Source organism: Perna viridis, chromosome 7 (genome assembly GCF_037379345.1).
Source record: "Perna viridis isolate PV_CMFRI_1.1 ecotype Kerala chromosome 7, ASM3737934v1, whole genome shotgun sequence".
Taxonomy (NCBI): Eukaryota; Metazoa; Mollusca; class Bivalvia; order Mytilida; family Mytilidae; genus Perna; species Perna viridis.
The window spans coordinates 39,602,414-39,624,854 of NC_142451.1; the positions used below are offsets into that span (position 1 = coordinate 39,602,414).

Below are 22,441 nucleotides of genomic sequence, written 5' to 3' on the forward strand. Positions count from 1 at the left end.
CCTTAGAAAGCAACAAGGTTCCAAATTTCCAGAGCACTGAGAGCATTCTTTTCTATTCATGCACCTATCCCAGCGTAATATACACACATGTAAAGTACAAAACCACAATAAAAAAATCTGTATATGTGGTTATTCTTAAGTACCAGTCCATATAAAATTTAGGCAATTCTAGAGGTGATTTTTGGTGTAGAAAATCCGACCCAACAAATTATGCTTTTTCGTTCTACATATGATATATTTTCTATTTTAAGTTTTTTTTTTTGTTTTAAGTTTTATTTTTTTGAGAAAACCATATATCTCCTACTAAAACCAACCTAATCTTACAAAATTAAGAATAATAACTTTTGAGAAGTGCAAATTTCTGACACATTCTATATAGTTTATGTCTCCAAAGTACAACAACCAAGGGAGGACAAAGACATGTTATGTAGTCTGTAACTGATTCTAAATAAGAAGTAAAAGTGAATTTCATGGGTTTTTGACATGCATGAGTAACTGTCTGTCTGATATTCATAGTGACTGGTACTTGAAAATCTTGAGTAAAAGGTATAAATATTGTTTATGGTCCAACTTAAAATGTGATTTATTTGCACAATACGGGACAAGTACAGAAATCTATAATGATATATTCACATAAAAGCTCAAATATATCAGTCCAAAATTTAGTTTATTGGTAGAAACAGTATCAAGTGGATTGTATCCAACTCTTAACTTACTTGAAGCAGTTTATTAACGGAGTAATTGAGGAATCCAAAATATTTATATTTGAAAATTGATCTTAGTCATTCAAAAATGAACAATTAAGAAATTTAATTATCACAAAATCAGACCTGACATAAGAGAGGCGATTTATATGGTCAGGTCAGATGTTAAAAGCTAAGACGCGACCATCATAATCAGATTGGGTTATAGGCATTGTTCTGGAATTAAAGGTTTGCCGTGCACCGTTGCTGGCTATTAAGAGGGTTATTAACTTGATTGACAAGGGGCCTGATGCCTGAGTCCTATCGTGTTCCTAAGGATTAGATTTTTAGAGCTTTGTGGCGTGTGGTGCTCTGGTGGTTTATTGTGCAAATGTAGTACTACAGTTCTGTTGCTTAGGATTTCACTTACGGCTTACTGTGCACAGTAATGCTATTATATTTTGCTGTAGATTTTATGCTATAGTTCAGTGTCAATTTGATAGGAGCTGACACTTGGAGACTACTGGTCATTCTATAGTAAAAAATGGAGAATTAAATGAAGGAATTTGGATGATGGTATATGGATAACTATTTATTTATCAGGAGAATTCAAATGAAAAATAGGAGATTTGATGGAAAGACTTTTAGGATATTTTTGAAATCTTTATTTATATAGACAAACATTTACTTGAACCAAGAGGATTTTTAAAAGTATTTTATACTGCAGTCTGTTATGTTTGAAACATGGAGAGAATTTTTCAAAATAAGTAATTTTATTAGTACAGACATTTATTGAAAAACGCTTAACTAGGATTAAGCAGGATCTGATATAACATTCTTTAAAAACTGTGAACAGGTGTTTTTCATGCCTTTTGTGGAATTTAAAAAACTACTATACACCAATAATTGATTGACGAATTGACAATATAGGGATTTACTTAATCATAGAGTTACCAGCTTGAAATATTCAATAAAACTTTTAATTGGTTGTTTAAATTTCACAGCTCAAACCAGAACTGTCAATGACCAAAATTACAAGTTGACAGCTTTGACTGTTAAAGCAGTTCTGATTGGATACTTAGTTTGAAGTTTATTTACTTGTTTTATTAAGGTTTGAATAAATAAGTAACTTTGACAAATAAATCAGTTATTTTGCATATTGGAGTTTGAATAACTGTAAAAGGATATTGCATAATTTGATAGTTACTGTATATGAAACTGTAAAAATGGGTTGGTACCTTGAATAATTTAGAAAATCAAACATTCGGCTGAATTGACAGTTTCAAAATCTTCATTTTGAAGGTAAACTGTTGAACACCTTGAATTTAAACCAAAAGGATAATTAATGAATGCTAAGCTAATAAGTCTTAAGGATTAAAAATTGCTGAAGGATATTAAACTTTGGTTTTGTGCGTGGTTACAGAATATTATATAACAGGCTGTTGTGAAAAGGTTATATATTATTTAAATACAAAAATGCCTTCACCAAATGTGCCAAAACCTTCAAGGGTTCAGGTTGAAAAAGAAGACGGATTAGATACTTCTGATAGTTACACTGAGGATCGGCCAATTATAGAAAAAATTCCTCTACGAGACCCTGATCAGTCAAAACCCCTTACAGCTAGAAGCAGACGAACTGAAAGCAGCAGAAATTCTTCTAGACTTGATGAGAATTCAGAAGTGACTGAAAGACTTTATATATTTGGTGCAAAACTGGATAATTTTCGGACAATTGGACCTTGGCATCGAGTTGATGGTAGATACATGAATAAGCTTGTGAAACGATTAGCTGAACCAGCTCTGAGGCCATGCAGTCGTGGACATAGTGTGGGAGCCAGGTATTCTGAGGACAATGAATATTATGATTACGCAATGAGTCGACCTGATACAGGTTATAGCAGCAATTCATCTGAACGTCTGCGTCGCTCAGGGGCACGTTCTATATTGAGTTCAGCAGCTCCCAGACGGAGCACAAGGAGTACACAAGATTATGGTTACGATAGCTGGGATACAACTCCTGCTGATTCAGAAATAGTAGATTTGGACCAACTTAATGATCGAATGACACGACCAACTGTCTCAAGTCGTGGTGGTGTCGATATTGCAGAAAAATATGAAAATAAGGATTACGTGTATGGATCTATGCAAGTTGATTCAAAAGAAATGAACAATATAGTGTCTAGGATTACTAGACCAACTGTAGCGAGTACTGGTGGTGCAGGGGTCCAGAGGAAATACACTGATTTTGTTTATGGTGACAAACAAGTTTCCAAAGATGAATTTTCGGGCATTATTAATCGATTAACAAAACCAACAGTAGCTAGTGAAGGAGGAAAGCCTTTAGAAAAGAAACCATTCATTTACAAAATACCACCCATTACAAAAACTAATCCCAAAATACCGAACTTTGAGAAAAAACAGCAAAGACTTCGTAAAACCAAGAAAGTCACAGCTGAGGAACTTCAAGACATTGTTGAACGTTTGAATAAACTAACGCCGGCTTATAAAGCTAAGTATTCAAAGAATCCTCATGTGTGGAAAGACGATGCAATTTATGGACCAGCCTTTGACAAACAGGTGGCAGCAGCATAGATAATGTAATTTCAATTGTTAATTTAGCATTTAAGAAAAACATGCATTTTTGTATTTAAATTGCATTTTAATCAGATTTGTTTTGTATTAAAAGTTATATTTTTTATTAAATTTTAGTTTTCATTTCTTCTGAAATATATATCAAGCATATAAGAAACACTTCATAATAAGTGTTAAATTCCTACCTTTAAAAAATGCTTGAAGTGTGATTTTTTTCCAAAATCCTTCTGAAGACAAGTTTTTTCTCTTGTAATGTACAAGTTCACTTAAAAGGATGTATAACAAGTCTGGATATGAAAAAAGAAAAAAAACTCTACCAAAATTTTAAAATTAACAAATATGGGAGAGAAGAAGGATGTGGCAATAACAACTGAAGGAAGTATAAAAAAGCATAGTGAAAGAAAATAATTATACTAGTAAAATAGAGAACAAAAATACTAGGAAAATTTAAAATAAATTCCAACCTATTCCCAAGTAATTGAATTTTTCACCATCTCGTTGTGCTAAGTATGAAGAATTTATTTCTGATGAGCATTTGATATATTTTGGCAATTAAAAAGTTCAAAATTTTTTTCTCAATGTATCACTATTTCAAATTGCCCTGCCGGGTTCTTAAATAGATCAGAACTTCATATTTTATTTCATTGCATTCAATCATCCTAAAACCTCTTTCGAAAATTCACATTAGGCTGGGGTTCTGGCTTTTTATGGTATGAATTGCATAAAAAAAAAACTGAAAATTTGGAAACCAAAAAAAAAAAAAAAAAATTGTATGCACACACATATATATATGCACTTCTATCATATATGTTTTCTTTTATGATGCTTCTTTTTGATAATGGTTAAATAATTTATTCCTGTATTTTACATGATACTATTATACATCCAAATTTTTTGGCAGAAATTTAACAATTGAAGGGTCCATTTTGATTGTAATCTATGTATTCTTTTAGTATGGGCTTATGGAACTCCCTGGGTATATAGTCAATTCTAAAACAATGGAGTTTTGAACATCATAGGAACAATAGTTTCAATTTGTAAAAAACAACCTGTTAAAGGGATAAACACCTGCACACCTTGAAATGCCTTTATATACATTTGTAAACAACAAAATATTTTTAAATTCATTGCAGACATTATTTGGCCCTACCTACAATAGTATTCTGTAAACTTTGAATTTAAACTCATTGAAAGAAATGTTGGCTTTAAATCAACTGAAAACCGTGACTCTACATTTTGGTAATCTGAAGGTTTGAAGAGTTCTTAAATGTCATGATCAGCATATTTGTAAGGCTTGCTAGTCAATACTCGTCTGTAATTTTAAATAAGCCATTTTATGCTATTTTTCTAAGCATGCTCATTGATAGAAGACTTTCATTTCAAAATGCATTAAAATTTGATGTAAAGTGACTTTAGAAAGTGTTTGGTTTAGACAGGCTTTCATGTTATCCAGGGTTTGGTTTAGACAGATTTTTAGGTTATTCTGAGCTTTGTTTAGACAGGTATTCAGATTATTCAGTTTGTTTTAGACAGGTTTTCATGTTATTCAGTGTTTGGTTCATACAGGTTTTCAGGTTTTTTTTCGGAATTCGGTTAAGACAGGTTTTTAGGTTATTCTGAGTTTGGGTTAGACAGGTTTTCATGTTATTCAGTGTTTGGTTTAGAAAGGCTTTAGTGTTATTCAGAGTTTGGTTTAGAAAGGCTTTAGTGTTATTCAGAGTTTGGTTTAGACAGGCTTTGATGATATCCAGGTTTGGTTTAGCCAGGTTTTCAGGTTATTCAGTGTTTGGTTTAGACAGGTTTTCAGAGTTATTCAGGGTTCAGTATGGACATATTTCACTGTAATTGGGGAAAAATAAAATGAACCTATGACATAACACTACAAGTTCAGAATAAGAGTTCATCATGGGAATGGAACTACCAAACAGAGACCATTTACATCATTATCACTAGATAGAAATTACAAATGGAAATACACAGACACACATAAAACTTAATGTACAAACAATGCAAACAAGTGCATTATGTATGAATAATTAAGAGTCATAAGTAATAATGACAGAAAAAAAATAATAAAGTAAAATAGCTAAGACATACATTATATAGGTTTTTAAATTTATGGATGGAATTTTTAAATTGAGTCCTTGAATTTGTTCATGCGACTTCAACAATAACAAGGGAAAAAAAAATACTTAAGTCTTTGGGTTTTGGCATGCAACATACACAAAATGAAAAAAAAAAACAAGACAAATTAACCTTATTCTTCAAAAAAAAAAAAACAATTTCCTCACCTAACAAAATAACAGATAATAAAATCAAAGTACTCATGTACTAAATCAATTTATATCGATTGTTTGAATTTTTACACTTCAAATAATCAAATTGCAAAAATAGGGGAGTATGAAGAACATTACAAATTCATGACACATTACAGCAGTGTGCCAGTTTACGTAATAATCAAATTTGATGTCAGTATATGTGGAACACCTTAACATAAATGCCTTAGTCTTAGAATACAATTTTAACAATGATGTCAGGTGCAGACATGATGACCTGAATGTTTTCACTTACCCAAAACCAGATTAAACAACTTGCAATGGCTATATAAAGATACCAGGGTCCCGATAATACATATGACCTCAATTTTAAGTGAGCCCCAGTGTTTGAATCTGAAACTGGGTTATATTGCATAAATTAAATGCTAACCGATCATTTTATCTTTTAATGTAAATTTTCCATTCTCATACAAGCAAAAAAAAAAAAACACGCACATAGATATGTGTATGATATTTTTAAAAAGAGGTGCATTGTAGTGATCTTTGGGTCGCTTATGATATTGACCAGGGAACCAGATTAGGTATCAGATTAAACAACTGGCAATGAATATTCATAGATATTGGGGCCCTGTTAATGCATTAGTCTGGTAACGAGCCCCTGTACCTGAATTGAAAACTGGGTAATGTTCAATGCTAACCGATTTCATGTAAACTTCCCTTTCTCATACAAGCAAGAAACACACGTAGAACACACATGTATGATATTTAAGAAGTACATTTTTATCCTGTATGAAGCTAAAACTATGATGCTATGGCGGTAAACATGGCATGGATCTGCAGGATTACGTGGAGTATAAATATATAATTATGCAAATCATATGCAAAAGTAAAAAAATGAAATTATGAGTGTAAGAAGTCACTATCAATATTAAAGCAATATCTTGAAACCACAGAAATGACACAAGTTCTGAGTAATGCATGACTGAAATTTCTATTCCATTGTCTTTAAGCAAAGATTCATTTTTTTTTTGGTCATCTCCGGGCTCCCTATGTGACGAGGCGGTAGCCATAATAATAATACATGGTACAGTGGTTGATATATCAGTATGGTTTTGGAGGTCATGCTACCCTTTTGTTAAACGTTTGGCAAAAAATGAGCGGAAAATACTAGCCTGGAACAGGAAGTGTAGGCCCTGCCTGGAACCTCTTTCTTTATATCAGTTTATTGATCGGAACCACTGCCCCCTTTTTGTAAATATATGGATCCCCTGGGCCTTGCATGACATATCTGAAAACAGCTCTTCCAATTGACACTCAGCATTTCTTTTTATATTTCATTTATATGATCGATGACTATTTATAATCTTGCAGGGTTTTCATTTCTAGCTAAATATCAAATGGTTTATTATGCGTCTAAGAATGAAGCATTGGTAAGTAACTTGAATATATCGATATATTGAATATAATATAGTGAACGATTGACTTTATATGGGTAAATGCATAGAAATAAACATTTACTGATAGGAAGTTAAAGGTAAACTATTTTTAATTGGATTGTTGATTAATCAGCATATTCATTTCGCAGTAAAAGTTGTTTATTGGGATTGTTTTTTTGGCATAAATAGCATAGAATTAAATATGATATATAAGAAATACCTTAAAGTGGACCTAACTGTCAGCATTTGAACCTTAATGGGGAATGCCAATGGGTTTGTTTTCCTGCAGTAGTGCAAGATACTTGCAGATATGCTAACAGTCTTTAAAATATGAAGGCTCAGTCAACTACTATATCAATTATGATCTTTGATCAAATTGATAATAATAAAATAAAGCAATTACAATTATAAACTGCTGAATAGAAACACTATAGGGAGGTATCAAGATAAAAGTAAATCAAAAGCTGATGTTCCTGAACCTGTGTATACACAAAAGGGTGATATTTATACCCCCACTCAACCATTAAATGATATACTCGGTAGTGGAATCACCTTTCTCATCCGAGTTTCATCACAGTTACCTTTACTCCAAATGGATGGATTGATTTCAAATGTGGTATGTTGCTTATATATAGATAGGGCATACATTGTAAGTGATTTTTATTTGTGTCCGATATGAACTTGTCAATTTTAATTAAAATCCATTAAGAAGAACGAAATTTAATTGTCAACAGAAGAATGGACTGACAGACTGACAAAGCTAGATTCTTAAGCCCTTGCTAAACAAATGGGGGAAAAACAATATACTTTCCTTGCAAGTAGAATCACTAATGTCTTTTGATGTCTGCCAATAGGTTACAATAAAGTACCATGATCAGGAAATGCAATGATGGAAATAACTCCTTGGAGGGATTCATGACCATCTTCATTTAATAGATTCTGTGGGTACTTTCATGTTATAAGTAGCATCTTCATGGAAAATAAAGACCAATTATTGATGGGATGACTGTAATTTGATGTATTTATGTGTAATTTGTCCCTAAGAGATCTCCCTTTATATTTTCTGTGGAGTATAGGTACGTCACATCAAGATGATTGAAGCTCTGATTCTCTCTTTTTTATCTTTAGGGAGCTTTTCTTATGATACCGGTGTCTTTTTCTTTACAACAGAGGGAGCTTCAGAGCTTCATATGTAGTCGACTTTTTTATTATTCAACAAACTATTCCACAGCTTATGGAATGAAGTTTTTATACTGAGCTTGTTAGTTCTTGTTGGTCAAACATTTTTAAAACTTCTGAAGTATAAAAAGCACATAGTGAGCAACATGTTAATTATATATTGTGAAGCCAAAGGATATTGAAGAACTTAGAAGTTGTCCAATGTAATTAAAGGATAATATGTGTTTTCAGTTGAAATCTTTAGAAACTTAAAATTTTTGATCTATGGGATAGCTATGCTACAGCCATTACTTCTAATTACTACATTGTACTATAATTGGTCACATAGTACAAATTCCAAGATCAGGCACTGATTGTTTATGTTGATAAAATGGTGCACTTGATTCCTTTGTGATGAAGGTCTGAAGTTAAGATGTCCTCCCAGAATTTATGATACTTTTTTGGTACTGAAGCTTCCTGATCCTTGGTGACTGAATACATTTTCATACAGTTGGCATTTAATACAAATCCTTGTTTACCTGATAAATGGCAATTTCTACCAATTATATTATTTATATAGATACATGTCAAATGAATCAGGCTATTACTTTTTTTTTATTTTGCCTAAATTTTACACAATTTGTTAAATTTTTAACATTCCTCAGAACAATATGCCTAGGTCTGCCTATAGTATATATGTAGTGATATTTTTGTGCTAAAATGTATTCAATGAACCAATCAACAGCCTTACAGACAATCAAAATGTACTTTACAATGCAGTTTTAGGATTGTGAAAAATCATTTAAAAAAAAAGTTGAATATATGCTGCAAAATTTTATCATCCTTTCTATTCCCTATATACCAAAGCAACAATTATTTCTCTTCACAATGCTATATCAGGACTATTAATTGTGTTCACAGTATTGAATGCATTTCATCAGGAAAAATTCTGAATGCTTTTTTAACAACAAAGTTATGAAATCTTGTTACAGCACATACAATAATGATGTTCAGGAGATAGAGATGGTTTGCTTTGAATTAAATGACAATCACCTGATGAAATAACTGCCTTAAAAGATCACTGATCAATTTAGAAGAATATTTAAATTTTCTATCATATATAAGTTCAAATATCCATGGAATAAGACAGGAGAAATACTTGTTAGAAAATACCTAAGGCAGTTCATTGGGTGATTTTCTATTAATTAAGAAAAGAACTATCTCCTGAACATCATCATTGCTTGGGCTGCAATAGGGTTTGTAAGTCTTGTCACTGAGTCTGTTGTTTCACCAGAATGGGTTCTAATCTATCATTCTAGTTCATGGAAATATGTCATTTTTGAGCTTTGAGTTCAATATTAAAAGCAAAACATCTTTCTGTGTAAAATTAATGATAAAAAATTACAAATATATATTTCTATATGATAAAAGTGTTAAGAAAAGTGACAAGTAGATGATTTTGCATTGTAATGCAGCATTTCCAAATCCTGGAAGTTGTGATATAGTACAGCCTCAATACACTCTACATTGGCAAATCCAGGAAAATAAAAGTAGAACAAGACTTACTGTTACAAACCCTATTATGCTGTGTAACATAAGTTCAAAAGTTTAATGTTTTGAAGACCATACAGATAGATTTTTTTACTAGAAAAAAAAATACATTATTTTTCTCTGTCAAGGGATTATATGAATTAACCAGTTACTCTGCTGTATGATATGATCTTATCATGGTTTTTGAAATAGTCTTGTGTTAGGACACTGACAATTGTTTCCTGCCAGGAAATTATGGAAATTTCAGAGTTCCGTTGCTGTTTGATAGTAAATGATAATTCTTATGGCTTTTTTTGGTCAGTTAATAGACCTCACAGGAGAAATAATGAGACAAAATAATTGTAGCCTAATAACTGTAGCTTGCTTCATCCTTGTCAGTACTCTGGATGTCTTTATTGCGATCATAACAAGGACATTATTACAAGGACAATAGAATCAGATTTTCTAATGTAGCACAATTTTATTATGTATCAGTTGAGGCTGAGGAGTTTTGTAGAACATTTTGCCATTGACTGTAGGTAATAAATGCTTGTCTGTCTGTCCGTCTGTCTGTCTGACTGTTGATATCTGTTAATCAACTTGCATTCCCATGCTCAATTCATATGATAGTCATATGTTAACTGAAACATATGTTTAACATCATTTTCACTTCATATGATAATCATATGTTGCACTTTATTTGATTCTCATGTGTAAATATAGGCTTGCCATATAACTAAAACATGTTAATCGTATGTTAACTGAAACCTATGTTAATCAAATGTAAACTGAAGTATATGTTAATCATATGTGAACTGAAACATATGTTAATCGTATCATGCTTGATTCATATGAAAATCATATGTTTCAAGTAATATGATTCTCATATGTGGCAGTTTTGGCTGTGTATGCATTGTGTTGCATGAAATATCTTTCATACGATGTTAAACTACAATAAATCAATCAATCAATCAATCATATTTGCTACCAATGTCACCAGATATAGCTTTACAGCCATACATTTTGTCACCTTGATAGGATGTGTCCATTAGCTACGATTTATTACATGGTATTTTTGTGCCATTTATGGGAATTAGAATCTCTGTCTTGTTTGATGTATTTGTCTGGGCTGTTGGTACTTTTGGAATAAATCTAAACATAGTGTGCTTATCTTCTTTCATGTTGAATTAATGGAATTGTATATTTTTGAATTACATGCAATAGCAATTGGCTGCTTTGATTGTAACAGAGATGCTTAATGATTATAGTCTTCCATGATATTGAAGTATAAATACTTGTAGCTGCCTTGATTGTAATAAAAATGCTTAATGATTATAGTCTTCCATGGTATTGAGGTATAAATACTTGTAGTACATGATTATTTAGACATTTTATAAGTTTTTTTTTCAGTTAATACAAGGTTTAGGGAACTACCATTTTATTTTTATGGGGGTGCTTGGATGAAATTTAAAAAAAAAAAAAGTTCATACTAGCCCAACCCTCCCCTATAAAAATCAAGTGGTTGCTCCCTTATAAGATTGATTTTAAAATTTTTTTATTTTTTTTTAAACAGGAAACCTAGTGTATGTAATGCCTTCAAAGGTCCTGTCTTTATGATAAATCAATAATCTGATTAACCTATGGCTGGTAAAAATTCTTTTGGGCCTGTAAAACTTTTCACTAATATTGATAAAAAAATAATCTCTAGAATAGAAGACTGATTGCCCTCTTGTATCACTGACATGATAAGTATATTTGACTTCATTAGGCATTTGTAAGGCAGTATTTACATAATACTTGTCTGAACTTTTGCTATGGAAATCTTAATACAAGGGTACAGTCATAGAGGTGGTTGAACTTGGACTGATAGTCAGAAAACACATTAAAATACTCAAATATGTATATTTTGTGAGCATAAGCAGATGCTTTTGTCTTTCCAGTAATTGCTTAATGAATTGCAGTTTTAACTTCTATGAATGATGTTTATGCATTTGTAAATTTTGCTGATGTAAAATGCAGATATAAGAAATTCATTTTTAAGGGAGGGGGTAATGCTTTTATCACCCTCCATGATATACCAGTGATTTATAATGTAAATTGTATGAAAACACATGAAAATTGCAAAATAATTGGCAGATGATAATCAATTATCAAATAATCAGATCTTAATCATGTGAGAATCATGTGTAAACTGAAACATATGATCATATCACTTTATACTGATATTAAGAGTAATTAAGAGAACCAAGATTTTAGTGGAAATTAAAAATTATATTCTAAGGATAAAGACTAGACAGGGAAAATAAACACGCACCATATAGAACATGAAATAACCAATGTAACACGTACAAAGAAACAAAGTAAATGAACAACATAGACTTCTTTTACATAGGCTTCAGGTACATGGTTATGTTGTTACAAGATTTAACTCATTCTTTCAAAAGTTTTATTGTTGTCATTTTGGACTGGTTGATCATATGTTTTATTGTTGTCATTTTGGACTGGTTGATCATATGTTTTATTGTTGTCATTTTGGACTGGTTGATCATATGTTTTATTGTTGTCATTTTGGACTGGTTGATCATATGTTTTATTGTTGTCATTTTGGACTGGTTGATCATATGTTTTATTGTTGTCATTTTGGACTGGTTGATCATATGTTTTATTGTTGTCATTTTGGACTGGTTGATCATATGTTTTATTGTTGTCATTTTGGACTGGTTGATCATATGTTTTATTGTTGTCATTTTGGACTGGTTGATCATATGTTTTATTGTTGTCATTTTGGACTGGTTGATCATATGTTTTATTGTTGTCATTTTGGACTGGTTGATCACAATATGATTCAATTTGATTGTCTTGTCATAGTTTCATTGCATTATATATTTTAGCTCATCTGGCCTAAAGACTGGGTGAGCAATTCTCATCACTTTGCGTCCGATGTCCGTGGTTGTCATTTGTTTTTTTTTTTTCAAACATCTTCTCCCCTGAAACTATGAGAATAATTGGAATGAAACTTGGCATGTTTGTTTCTTAGGGTATATATATCCTGCACAAACTAATTGTTTAAAATTTTTGAAATGTTAAACATGGTGCTGTCTACTGAAATTACAAGGTAGGGGGCAACATACAGTTTTTGCAAATAACTCAAAAACAGTTGAATTCAGCAAAATTTTCACATGGGTAATATTGTTCACCATAAGAAGACGTACCTATGCCAAAATTGTCGAAATGATTCATCACCCGATGTAGAAGTTTTTGATTTTTTTGTTGTTGTACAACTTGGACAATCTTTTCCTCTGAAACCATGCAACAAAATTTAATTAAAGTTAGCCTAATTGCTCCTTAAAGTTTCCTGCACAAACTGATTGTTTAAAATTTTCCATCAGTTTGAAAAAAATGGCCATCATTTCTGAAAATAGAACATAGTGGTCAAATTGGCTTTTTTGCTATTTTTTCCTCAACTATAGAAGAATAATTTAACTTCATTTTATGTTCTTTTTTCAGCAAATGTATGGTATCCCCTCAGACCCATTGGGATAACAGGGCATAGGGGGACTACTGCCCAGAGTTTTTCCTGAGGTTCTAAAAACACTTGGAAGGCATTTCCAACATTTTACAGTGCCTTAAATGACTTACAGCATTCATCTGTAGATGCTCCTTTTCAGCAATTTTTTTGTCAAATATGATAACATAGCATGATACCTTTACTTACTTAATTAATTGGGCATGGTTTGCCAGTTGAGCGATTCAAGCTCTTTGAGAGCCTTTTGTTTTTATTACTGCTGGAATTTATAATCTGGTTCCTTTCATTTCCATTTAATGTTTTAACTTTTGACCATGGTATTCTATGTTACTAAACGAGAGGATTTTTTAGAAACAACATTTACAATGGATTTTAATGATTTACCAGAAATAGAAATGGAAACAGAAAAACCATAGAAATATTGGCTTCTCTTGAACTTTTAGATAGGGTTCAATATTTAAGTACTTAATTTACAAATATGGCTTTGTAAGCTGATATAGTAAATGATTATTTAATTAATAAATGAAATATTACACAGTATTATATTGTTTTTTTCAAACTGAAGTATTTAATGGTCACAAAATAAGATATGTTAATCAGATATATTTAGATATTCAATACTTTGTTGTTTTGATAAACAGATTAATCCTATTGTATTAAAATTGGTTATATTAAACAAAGTGCCAAAAACGCAGAACGAATTTGGAAAATTTGGCTTAGCTACTTCCTGAGAATTGAATGGTCAGATTGGATTTTTATAAACATATTTGTGGCATAGGTCTTATCTTTGGATTCTGTGTGACGTTAGACATGATTTAATAATCTCAAAATTTGATCGAAATTTAGATAAAGGGGGATAGGACAAACATGTCAAATTTGATGTTTTCATCACATTTTGTAAACAGTTTATAGGTGTGTAGTGTACTTTAATTTTCTCTAACTTGTCTATAGGGATGATCCTTATCTGTTAGGTCATTATTGTGTTTCTTTTTCCATGTGCTGTTTAAAACATTAATTTGGTTTTTGCCGCATGAATTTATTGAACGACTTTTACATGTGCATCCGAGGATAAATTGAAAAAAGAAGTCTGTATAACTCAATGAAACATATTTTGTAGGGTTAAAGGTTATTAAAAACTGCTAAAACACAATTTCGGGTATATACATGTATAAAACACAATTTCGGGTACATGTATATACATGTATAAATCACATTGTCTTGTATGTGCAATTTTTGATGAACTTTCTTTGGACTTTGGACTTTTTAGGAAGGTTAGGCATCATAATTTTTTTTTAGATTAATTACATTCAAAAAGATAATGTAGTGTTGTAAGGCATCTGACATACCACACTATTATGATAATCTTCCTTCATGCAAATACCAGTAATGCCCCCCCTCCCCACAAGTGGGTGTTTATAGTGATAGGAGTGTGTGTCCTATCCATACTTCCTTCCTTCCTTCCTTCTGTCCTTTACAAAGTTGATTGATTGATTGTTGGGGTTTAATGCCTGAGCAGCAATATTTCATCTATATTCTGGCGACCTTTACAAAGAGGGGTACCCATCTCATATCTGTTACTCCTGCTAAACCAATGAATGGAATTAAATGAACCTTATTCCCCTTATGCCTGTCCTATTTTAGAGTTTGATACAAATCAATTTGGAGGTTATATGTTGGTGTTATCAAATGGGGAAGTTGGATATCAAGTAATAGTGAGCATTGTTTACAGTTTTTCTAGCTAATAAGTTTATCATCATGTATTAAATATTATAATTCAGATTTGCTGCGAAGCAGATTTTTTTTGAAAATAAAAGGATAACAGAATTCCAGAAATAAGATTCATATTATTAAAACTTACAATTTTTATATGACTGAAAAATGGTGGTAGAATTGTGTTATGAAGTATCGTCATTGCTGTGGTCATGGTTATTTTATATGTTCTGTGCGATGACTTTTGTTGTAGTGAATCAAATGTCATGAAATTCTGATATAATGTTACCTGTCTCTTGAGGAAGCTTGCTTTTTAAAAATAGGGTCACTGGCCCCTACCATTCTGTAAAAAGGGGGCCAAAGGGGTTAAATAGGGGTATATTTAAAATTAATGTAGAAAAAAAAACTTTCTATACCCACAAAGTTTGGGGCATTATAGGAATCACCCCATCTGTCTATCTGTCTGTCTGTCTGTCTGTCTGCCTGCCTGCTTGCCTGTCCATGTCTCTTGTAAGTGCAACTCCTAAAACTTAGGAAGGTTGATTATCATATGTAGATATGCATGAAGGAATATAATTACTGTTGGAGGACTCCTATTAAGGATTATAATCCAAATTAAGGGTTTTAATGTTAAAACCTTGTGAGCACAACTCTTCCTTAACCGCTTAAGGGATTGTGATGAAATTTTATAGAAAGGTTGAATATCATACATGTATGTTAATTTGTGAAAAACAACATAATTACTGATTGAGGACTCCTAAGGGTGATAATCCTAATTGAGGGTTTTACATATTAAAACCTCTAAGGCACAACTCCTCTTATGGGGAGAAGGGAAATTTGATGAAGGTTAATAGCAAAGTTGGAAGATATATGTAGATAGGCATGAAGGAATATAATTACTGGGTAATCATTCCAAAGGGAGATCATCCGACAAGCCTTTGTCACTTTAAGTCCATTTGAAGGGAGGGGTGCATTCTTTGTAAGCTTGCTCATATTATTTCTAGTTTATTTTTGGTCCACTTTTAAATTTTTTTTCTTTACTTTATAAATACTTTAATTTATGGATACCAATTTTCGTGAATAACAGAAGATTCACAAGTCTGTGGATTCTTGAATTCATGGTTTTCAGGTTTTCAGGATACATTTCAATGAGAATCTTTTTTTTTTTCGTTGGGAACTAAATTTTGTAGTTTTGTCTACCCACAAAACCATGAAAATTGTTACCTCATGAATCATAGTACTTTCACAGTATTGGATTCCTGATAAAAATCTCAGGCTGCAATTTCAATCAAACTTTTGGTTTCTCTTACTATTTTAAAGTTTTAAGTTAGTACAGAGGGGCCACATCCCAAAAAATCAATATATTGCTGATCCAATTTTGGAAATAATTAACTGCATATTTCAATCAGTATTGGAATAATTCTCATAGTTTTTGAGTAACAAGAAGTCAAAGGGGCCAAAACTGTTAGTTTTTGGATGACTGTTTTTTTTGTATATATTTCATCTGACTTTAATTACAGAAAGCAGAACGTTGTACTTTAATTGAATATCAAAATATTATGCACAACTGTATCCAAACCAGTTGTTATGTCTATGATGAACTATAAGTCCCTATGTTAAAGTGTTTCAAAAACCAGTATTTCCCCAAGTGAACAGAATAACAGAATCAACTGAATGCAGTGGTATGATGCTATGCTCAGCGAAGCTTTTTATTCTTTCATGCAATGTCGATATGAAAATTATCATGATGTTTTATTTTTGTAAAAAATCTTATATATTTGGATGTTATTTTTATGATATTATGAAGCTAATCTTATTTGACAACACCATATTTATTAACCAGTGCAATGATTAATAGTTCTCTGACCATTTTTTACAGGAGTTTCAAACCATATACAAACAGTTCTTCCCAAATGGTGATCCTAGTAAATTTGCAAACTTTGTCTTTAATGTCTTCGATGCAAATAAGGTATGTACTGATTAAAGTAGTTAAGTAGCAGTCTTTGTAAGAATCATGCAAATTGTGTAAAATGTGATACACCTCAAAAAAGGTTACATGTTTTCATTTTTGTCATTAAGTTGCTTTATAGGTCTATATGATGAAATATAGAAATGTATAATTATTCATTCCAATCTCTGTGTTCTTTGTAGATAATCCACATGGAAAATCCAATAGTTTCTATTGTATTTTAATGTCATTTACTGAGTTATTTCCCTTAATTTTGAATTCAACAGTACATTCTACATAATTTTTATCTCCTATGAACAGGGGATGTATGAAAAGCCACATTTCACTGTCTGTTTACTGTAACATTTTGCATGTTTTTTATGTGGAGTACTATTTAAGATGTTTCATTATAAGTGGGTGTACACAATAGTGACACAAGTGGAAAACTGGGTTAAATTGATATGCTGCAAAATCAAAAAGCATATTTACCAACCATCCTAAAATATTCAATAAAACTTAGTTGATGTCACAATATCAATTGTACTCAAAATTGTCAATGTATATGTAAATTGGCAAATGGCTGTTGAAACATCCTCCACTACAGACTTATTGTGTCAAAAAATTTTTATGATAACCATTTTAGAATTTAATGAATTCATAACTGTCCATAATATATTGTTTTTTTCTTATTGTGACGTCAATAGGCACCACTTACGACTTATTATACACCTACAACTTTTTTGAATTGACTAAAATATCTGTTAATAATAATAAGACCATTGATGAATGGCATAAAACAATGATTGATTGATTGTTGGGGTTTAATACCTATAAGGATAATAGGGTCGATGCACTGGCAATTTAGCCTCCTGCGTGGAGCACAAAGGTTCCTACTATTGAATACCACAGCAGGGTTCTTTAACATGCGAGGAACATGGCATCTTTCCCCAACACTGTGCACCACTATGGTTTGCGGTCAGGTTTTCAATATTATAACCTGACAACCCCAAGCTAAGCACAGCTGTGGGCCTATTCTTTTGACACCTGGACCCGCATGGGACCATAAAACAATGACCAGGGGTATGAAGTTGTGCATAAGACATTAAAAAATGCGCCAATATTTAAGCCAACCATTTGTTTATTTGTTCTATTTTATACTCTTTTTACGAAATGGGAAGGTAATATGTGATACCCTCCAAATAATTGTATGTCCATCGGTCTGTTTAACCATTGATGGTTTCCAGATGATAGCTTGAAAACGAATGAGTTCTTTTAAAACTTTGTATAATTATTTAGTACCATAAATTACAGATTATGTTTTATTTTCATCTAAATACTAAATGCAGTTTTTGAGGCCATTTTGAACATTTTGCCTTCCCCCTTTTTTTCACCATTACGTAGTGATGTATCTCATAGGCATTTCCCCTACATCATTTCTTCAATAGAGTCATAAATATTGCCTGCATTATTAGATCATTCCTCCATATGGAGATAGCTTCATTAATAGTAATATATAAACTATATTCATACCTGTCAATATTGTGGAAATGACCCTACAGAATCAATTATTTAGAATTTACCATATAAAGATACATCGTATAAGATTTTTGGTTATATGTGAAAAATACTAAAAAATTGAAATTACACTAAAATAATTTGCTTTGATAGTCGTGAGCAAAATTTTTACAATCGCAGATAACTCTTTCAGATTTAATGTGTGCACGGAGTGAGTACTACAAAGTCATGGAGTATCTCCTTTTGGTACTACATGATCAGACTTTGGTTATTCATATGAAAATAGGTGATGTTGTTTGATTGTCAAGAGACAGTCATTCACCAAATACCAAGCAATTAACAATTTAACTTCTGCAGATCACCACATGGTCTTCATTGATGGGCAAAACCCATACCATAAAGCTGTAAAAGGCCCCAAAATAATTGATGTGAAACTATTTATAAAAGAGGAAACTCAAACTAATCTATAGAAAAAAACTTTAAAGGAATAACAATGAAAATGAAAAAAAAACAACAACCACTGGACCACAGTTCCTGACTTGGGACAGGCACATGAAGTATGTAGCGGGGATAAACATGTTTGTGAGTGCTCAACCCTCACCCTGACCTGGGGTAGTGATGGGTAAATACAACAATAAAAATAATTATAAGACAATTTCATTTTGCATTCATTTCCTGTTTGTTTTTGATTTCATGACTTGTTTGGATGATTTGGTTTCCAAGGAAGTGTGAATTGTTCAAAATGCAGACATTCAAAGTACTAGAAGGATAAAACCTAATCTTAGATGGAACCATAAAAGTATCACAATTAAGAAAACCAAAATGATGTCTACTGAAAAAAAAAAGCTTTTGATCATATTTTGGTTATTTTTAGTATGTTTTCTGACGAAACAGAATCAAAAGTATAGCTATTAATTTATTTATTCCTGTTTCATCAATATTAGATTTATAATGCAAAAGAGTGAGAAAAAAAAACAAATGAAAAGATGGAAAATAAATCTATTCCAATTTGCTTCCATTTCCTGTTTGTTAATGATTTTGTCTGTTTTGTTGATCTTGTTTCTAAGGAAGTGTAAATTGTTGAAAATGCAGACATTATTCAAAATAGCTGGAGGAAGAAAAATCTTAGATGAAAGGGAAAAAAGTGACATAATGAAAACTAAAAATAAGTTGCCTAATTAAAAAGATGTTTTTTAACTTGTTGTTAAATTGATTTCGCTTTTTATTAAAGAAACAATGACAATAATCACATCAGGACGCTGTCATTAGGTTCTAAAATAAACACAAAATTGATTTTTGATACTGCATTCATTGCCTTTGGAGATTTCTTTCTCCTTGTACAGAAATCCTTGTAATCTCTCTTATAATTGGCTTTTATAATCTTGTATGTTCATAATCATCACAAACAAATGGCGTGTTAGTTCAGTTTCAGTGTCATAGGATATCGATCAGATGACTCCCATAGTGGCAATATCCTGTAGTTTTCAAATGACATCTCAGGCTAAAATGCTAGGAGGGCTTTGTCTCTTATAGAAAGAGATTTTGTAATTTGTAGCATGTTGATCTACTAAAGAAAGAAAAAACATGAATAGTCATAAAAAATTCATGAACTGTCATATTCTGGCGAAGACTGTTTTAAGTTTGTTGGAGGATCAATGTACAAGTTCAGTACAAAGACGTGAAGATGGAATAAAAATAAATGATTAGTTAGATTCTCATAAGAAAATTCCAAATGTCAGTTGTATAATGGATGATGATGGAATGTTTTATAAAACTATAACATGGAATTATCCCAAACATAATAGCCTATTCCCTCATCAATAAACTATGAAGTGATGAACATTCAGCACAACCAGCTTTTAAAATATTTTTTATAGAATGGCATTTATAGCGAGTAAAATAGTTAACTTCAGGGAATAGAGTTGGCCTTTCCTTTATTGAATGACCATTACCCAATGAAATGTTTTGGGTATTTTATTGGGCATAAAACTTTCTATCATTTTATATGTATTTTAATCTTGTTTGACAGAAATTTTGAATCCTTTAATTTGTCCTATATCCACAAAGGTGGATCCGAGCTCTAGGTGATGATTGTGTGCTCTCCGTTTATCAAAAAAAAAAATGGTTGGAATAAAATAAAATAACTGCACACCCCATCTTTGGTCAGTCGGCATACTCCCATTTTTCAATATCTGTATCTGCCCTTGCTTCACATAACTACATAAGGAATCATCATTTAATCAAAGGAAGACCAACTCTATTTTATGAAGTTAACTATATTACTCCTGTAAAGTAACTGATTTTTTTTTATCATTTTTAATGGTGTATTGCCATAGAAGTCACCATATTAACTTATTTCTCCTGTAAAATAACTGATCTTTTTTTTTTATCATTTTTAATGGTGTATTGCCATGGAAGTCACCATATTAACTTTATTACCCCTGTAAAGTAACTGATCTTTTTTTTATCATTTTTAATGGTGTATTACCATGGAAGTCACCATATTAACTTATTGCTTCTGTAAAATAACTGATCTTTTTTTTTATCATTTTTAATGGTGTATTGCCATGGAAGTCGCCATATTAACTATATTGCTCCTGTAAAGTAACTGATCTTTTTTTTATTATTATTATTTTTAATGATGTATTGCCATTGGTTTCTTAAAGCTTGGTTTGTGTGTCCATTCATCAATCACCAGGTTAAATAAGACTGCATACATTTACTACAGATATTGTCATCTTTATCATACATGTAAGGAGGAAATGTCACATTGTGAAATTATTAGTGATACTGTTTGTTTCAAATTGTTTTGTTGTCCCTTTCAATTTACTTTTACATTGTTGGAGTATATAGGGGTAACTATTGCTTTACCTGTGTATATTGTTGTTTTGGGTCAGCTGCAGCCTGCCCTGTGGTGTGAAGGTTTCCTCATTCATTGAAGACCCATGGGTGGTCTTGAGCTAACATTTTTCATTCTGATGGGGTTGTTGTCTCTATGACCTATTCAACACATCCATTCTCATTATATTTTTTCAATAACAAAAAAAAAAAAAAAAAAACTTCACATAATCTCACCAGGTTTTTATGCCCTTAAAGGCTTGGTATCAAATGTAGATGTACTTGAAAGAAAATAATTGTTGTCAGTTGCCTTCTTTGATCTTTATCTGAATAATGGGTCTTAATTGAAATTTGAAAATTTCATAACAATCACGCTGTTTTGAACTTATTAACTCACAGGCACTTCCTGATAGTGAATTGATTCTGTTATATGAGTCTACCATCAAGTATTACATATTGAGTTTGAATTTTTCTCTACTTTCTAGATTTTTTTGGTGAAATTATGTTCCTTAAACATTGAAAACACCTTCAGTTTTCTATTCCTTTTTTTCTTTTCTGGAATGCCTTGAGACATTGGTGTGTTTCCAACAAAAGTACATCTTGTATAATATATATAAATATTTAATGCAATAACTAGTGGCAAATTTCATATCTTAACACTATAAAGATTGATTTTTTGTATCATTCAATGTTATGTTAAATTCTTCTATAATTATAGATTCCGTGTGACCAGTCTGTCTTAAACAATTGATATAAAACTGCATTAGAAAATTGATAATAATTAATTTGATCCATGTCTGTTTCAGGATGGTTACATATCTTTCAGAGAGTTTATATCTGCCTTATCCATTACATCAAGAGGCTCTTTAGATGAAAAACTAGACTGTAAGTCATTTTGTTATGACAAATTACCTCCCTTTATTAGAAAAATGTCAATTTATTTGTGCATTATTTTAGATATTGATTTGCTGAAGTGACAGTTTCAATAACTTGAAGCTAACTGCATGGGGTAATTTTTAGACATTATCTTCATTTATTGCATATTTATTTAATAATCTTAAAATTTTGTTTACTGCTGCCTTTTTCCTTTAATTTTCTGCCTTTATGTATTAAAAATCCCCTCAAATTGCTATATTTTTGTATCTGACTTATAACTTTTTTAAAAAGTTTCAAGTGTTAAGAAGGCCACAAAAAGTTGTGATTTTTTAGTGGTAGGGCTCAATTCTCAG

At 31.4% G+C, this 22,441-nt stretch overlaps 2 protein-coding genes across 3 annotated transcripts in view; both read left to right on the forward strand.

Annotated features, from left to right (window-relative positions):
- Positions 1-22,441, forward strand: part of LOC148612660 (neuronal calcium sensor 1-like) — a 61,510-nt gene that overhangs the window by 25,840 nt on the left and 13,229 nt on the right. For both annotated transcript variants that reach the window (XM_088594304.1, XM_088594305.1), the window contains 2 exons: positions 16,791-16,880; positions 22,019-22,097. In XM_088594304.1, coding sequence (XP_088450430.1) covers positions 16,791-16,880; positions 22,019-22,097 — 169 coding nt within the window. The remainder of the gene's footprint in view (positions 1-16,790; positions 16,881-22,018; positions 22,098-22,441) is intronic.
- LOC148612661 (uncharacterized) lies at positions 923-3,386 on the forward strand. Its single transcript, XM_088594303.1, has one exon. The coding sequence runs from the start codon at positions 2,160-2,162 to the stop codon at positions 3,273-3,275; it is 1,116 nt and encodes a 371-aa protein (XP_088450429.1). The 5' UTR covers positions 923-2,159; the 3' UTR covers positions 3,276-3,386.

What these genes read in the sequence shown, in the direction of transcription:
- LOC148612661 (XM_088594303.1), top strand. Translation starts at nt 2,160, where the DNA reads ATGCCTTCACCAAATGTGCCAAAACCTTCAAGGGTTCAGGTTGAAAAA.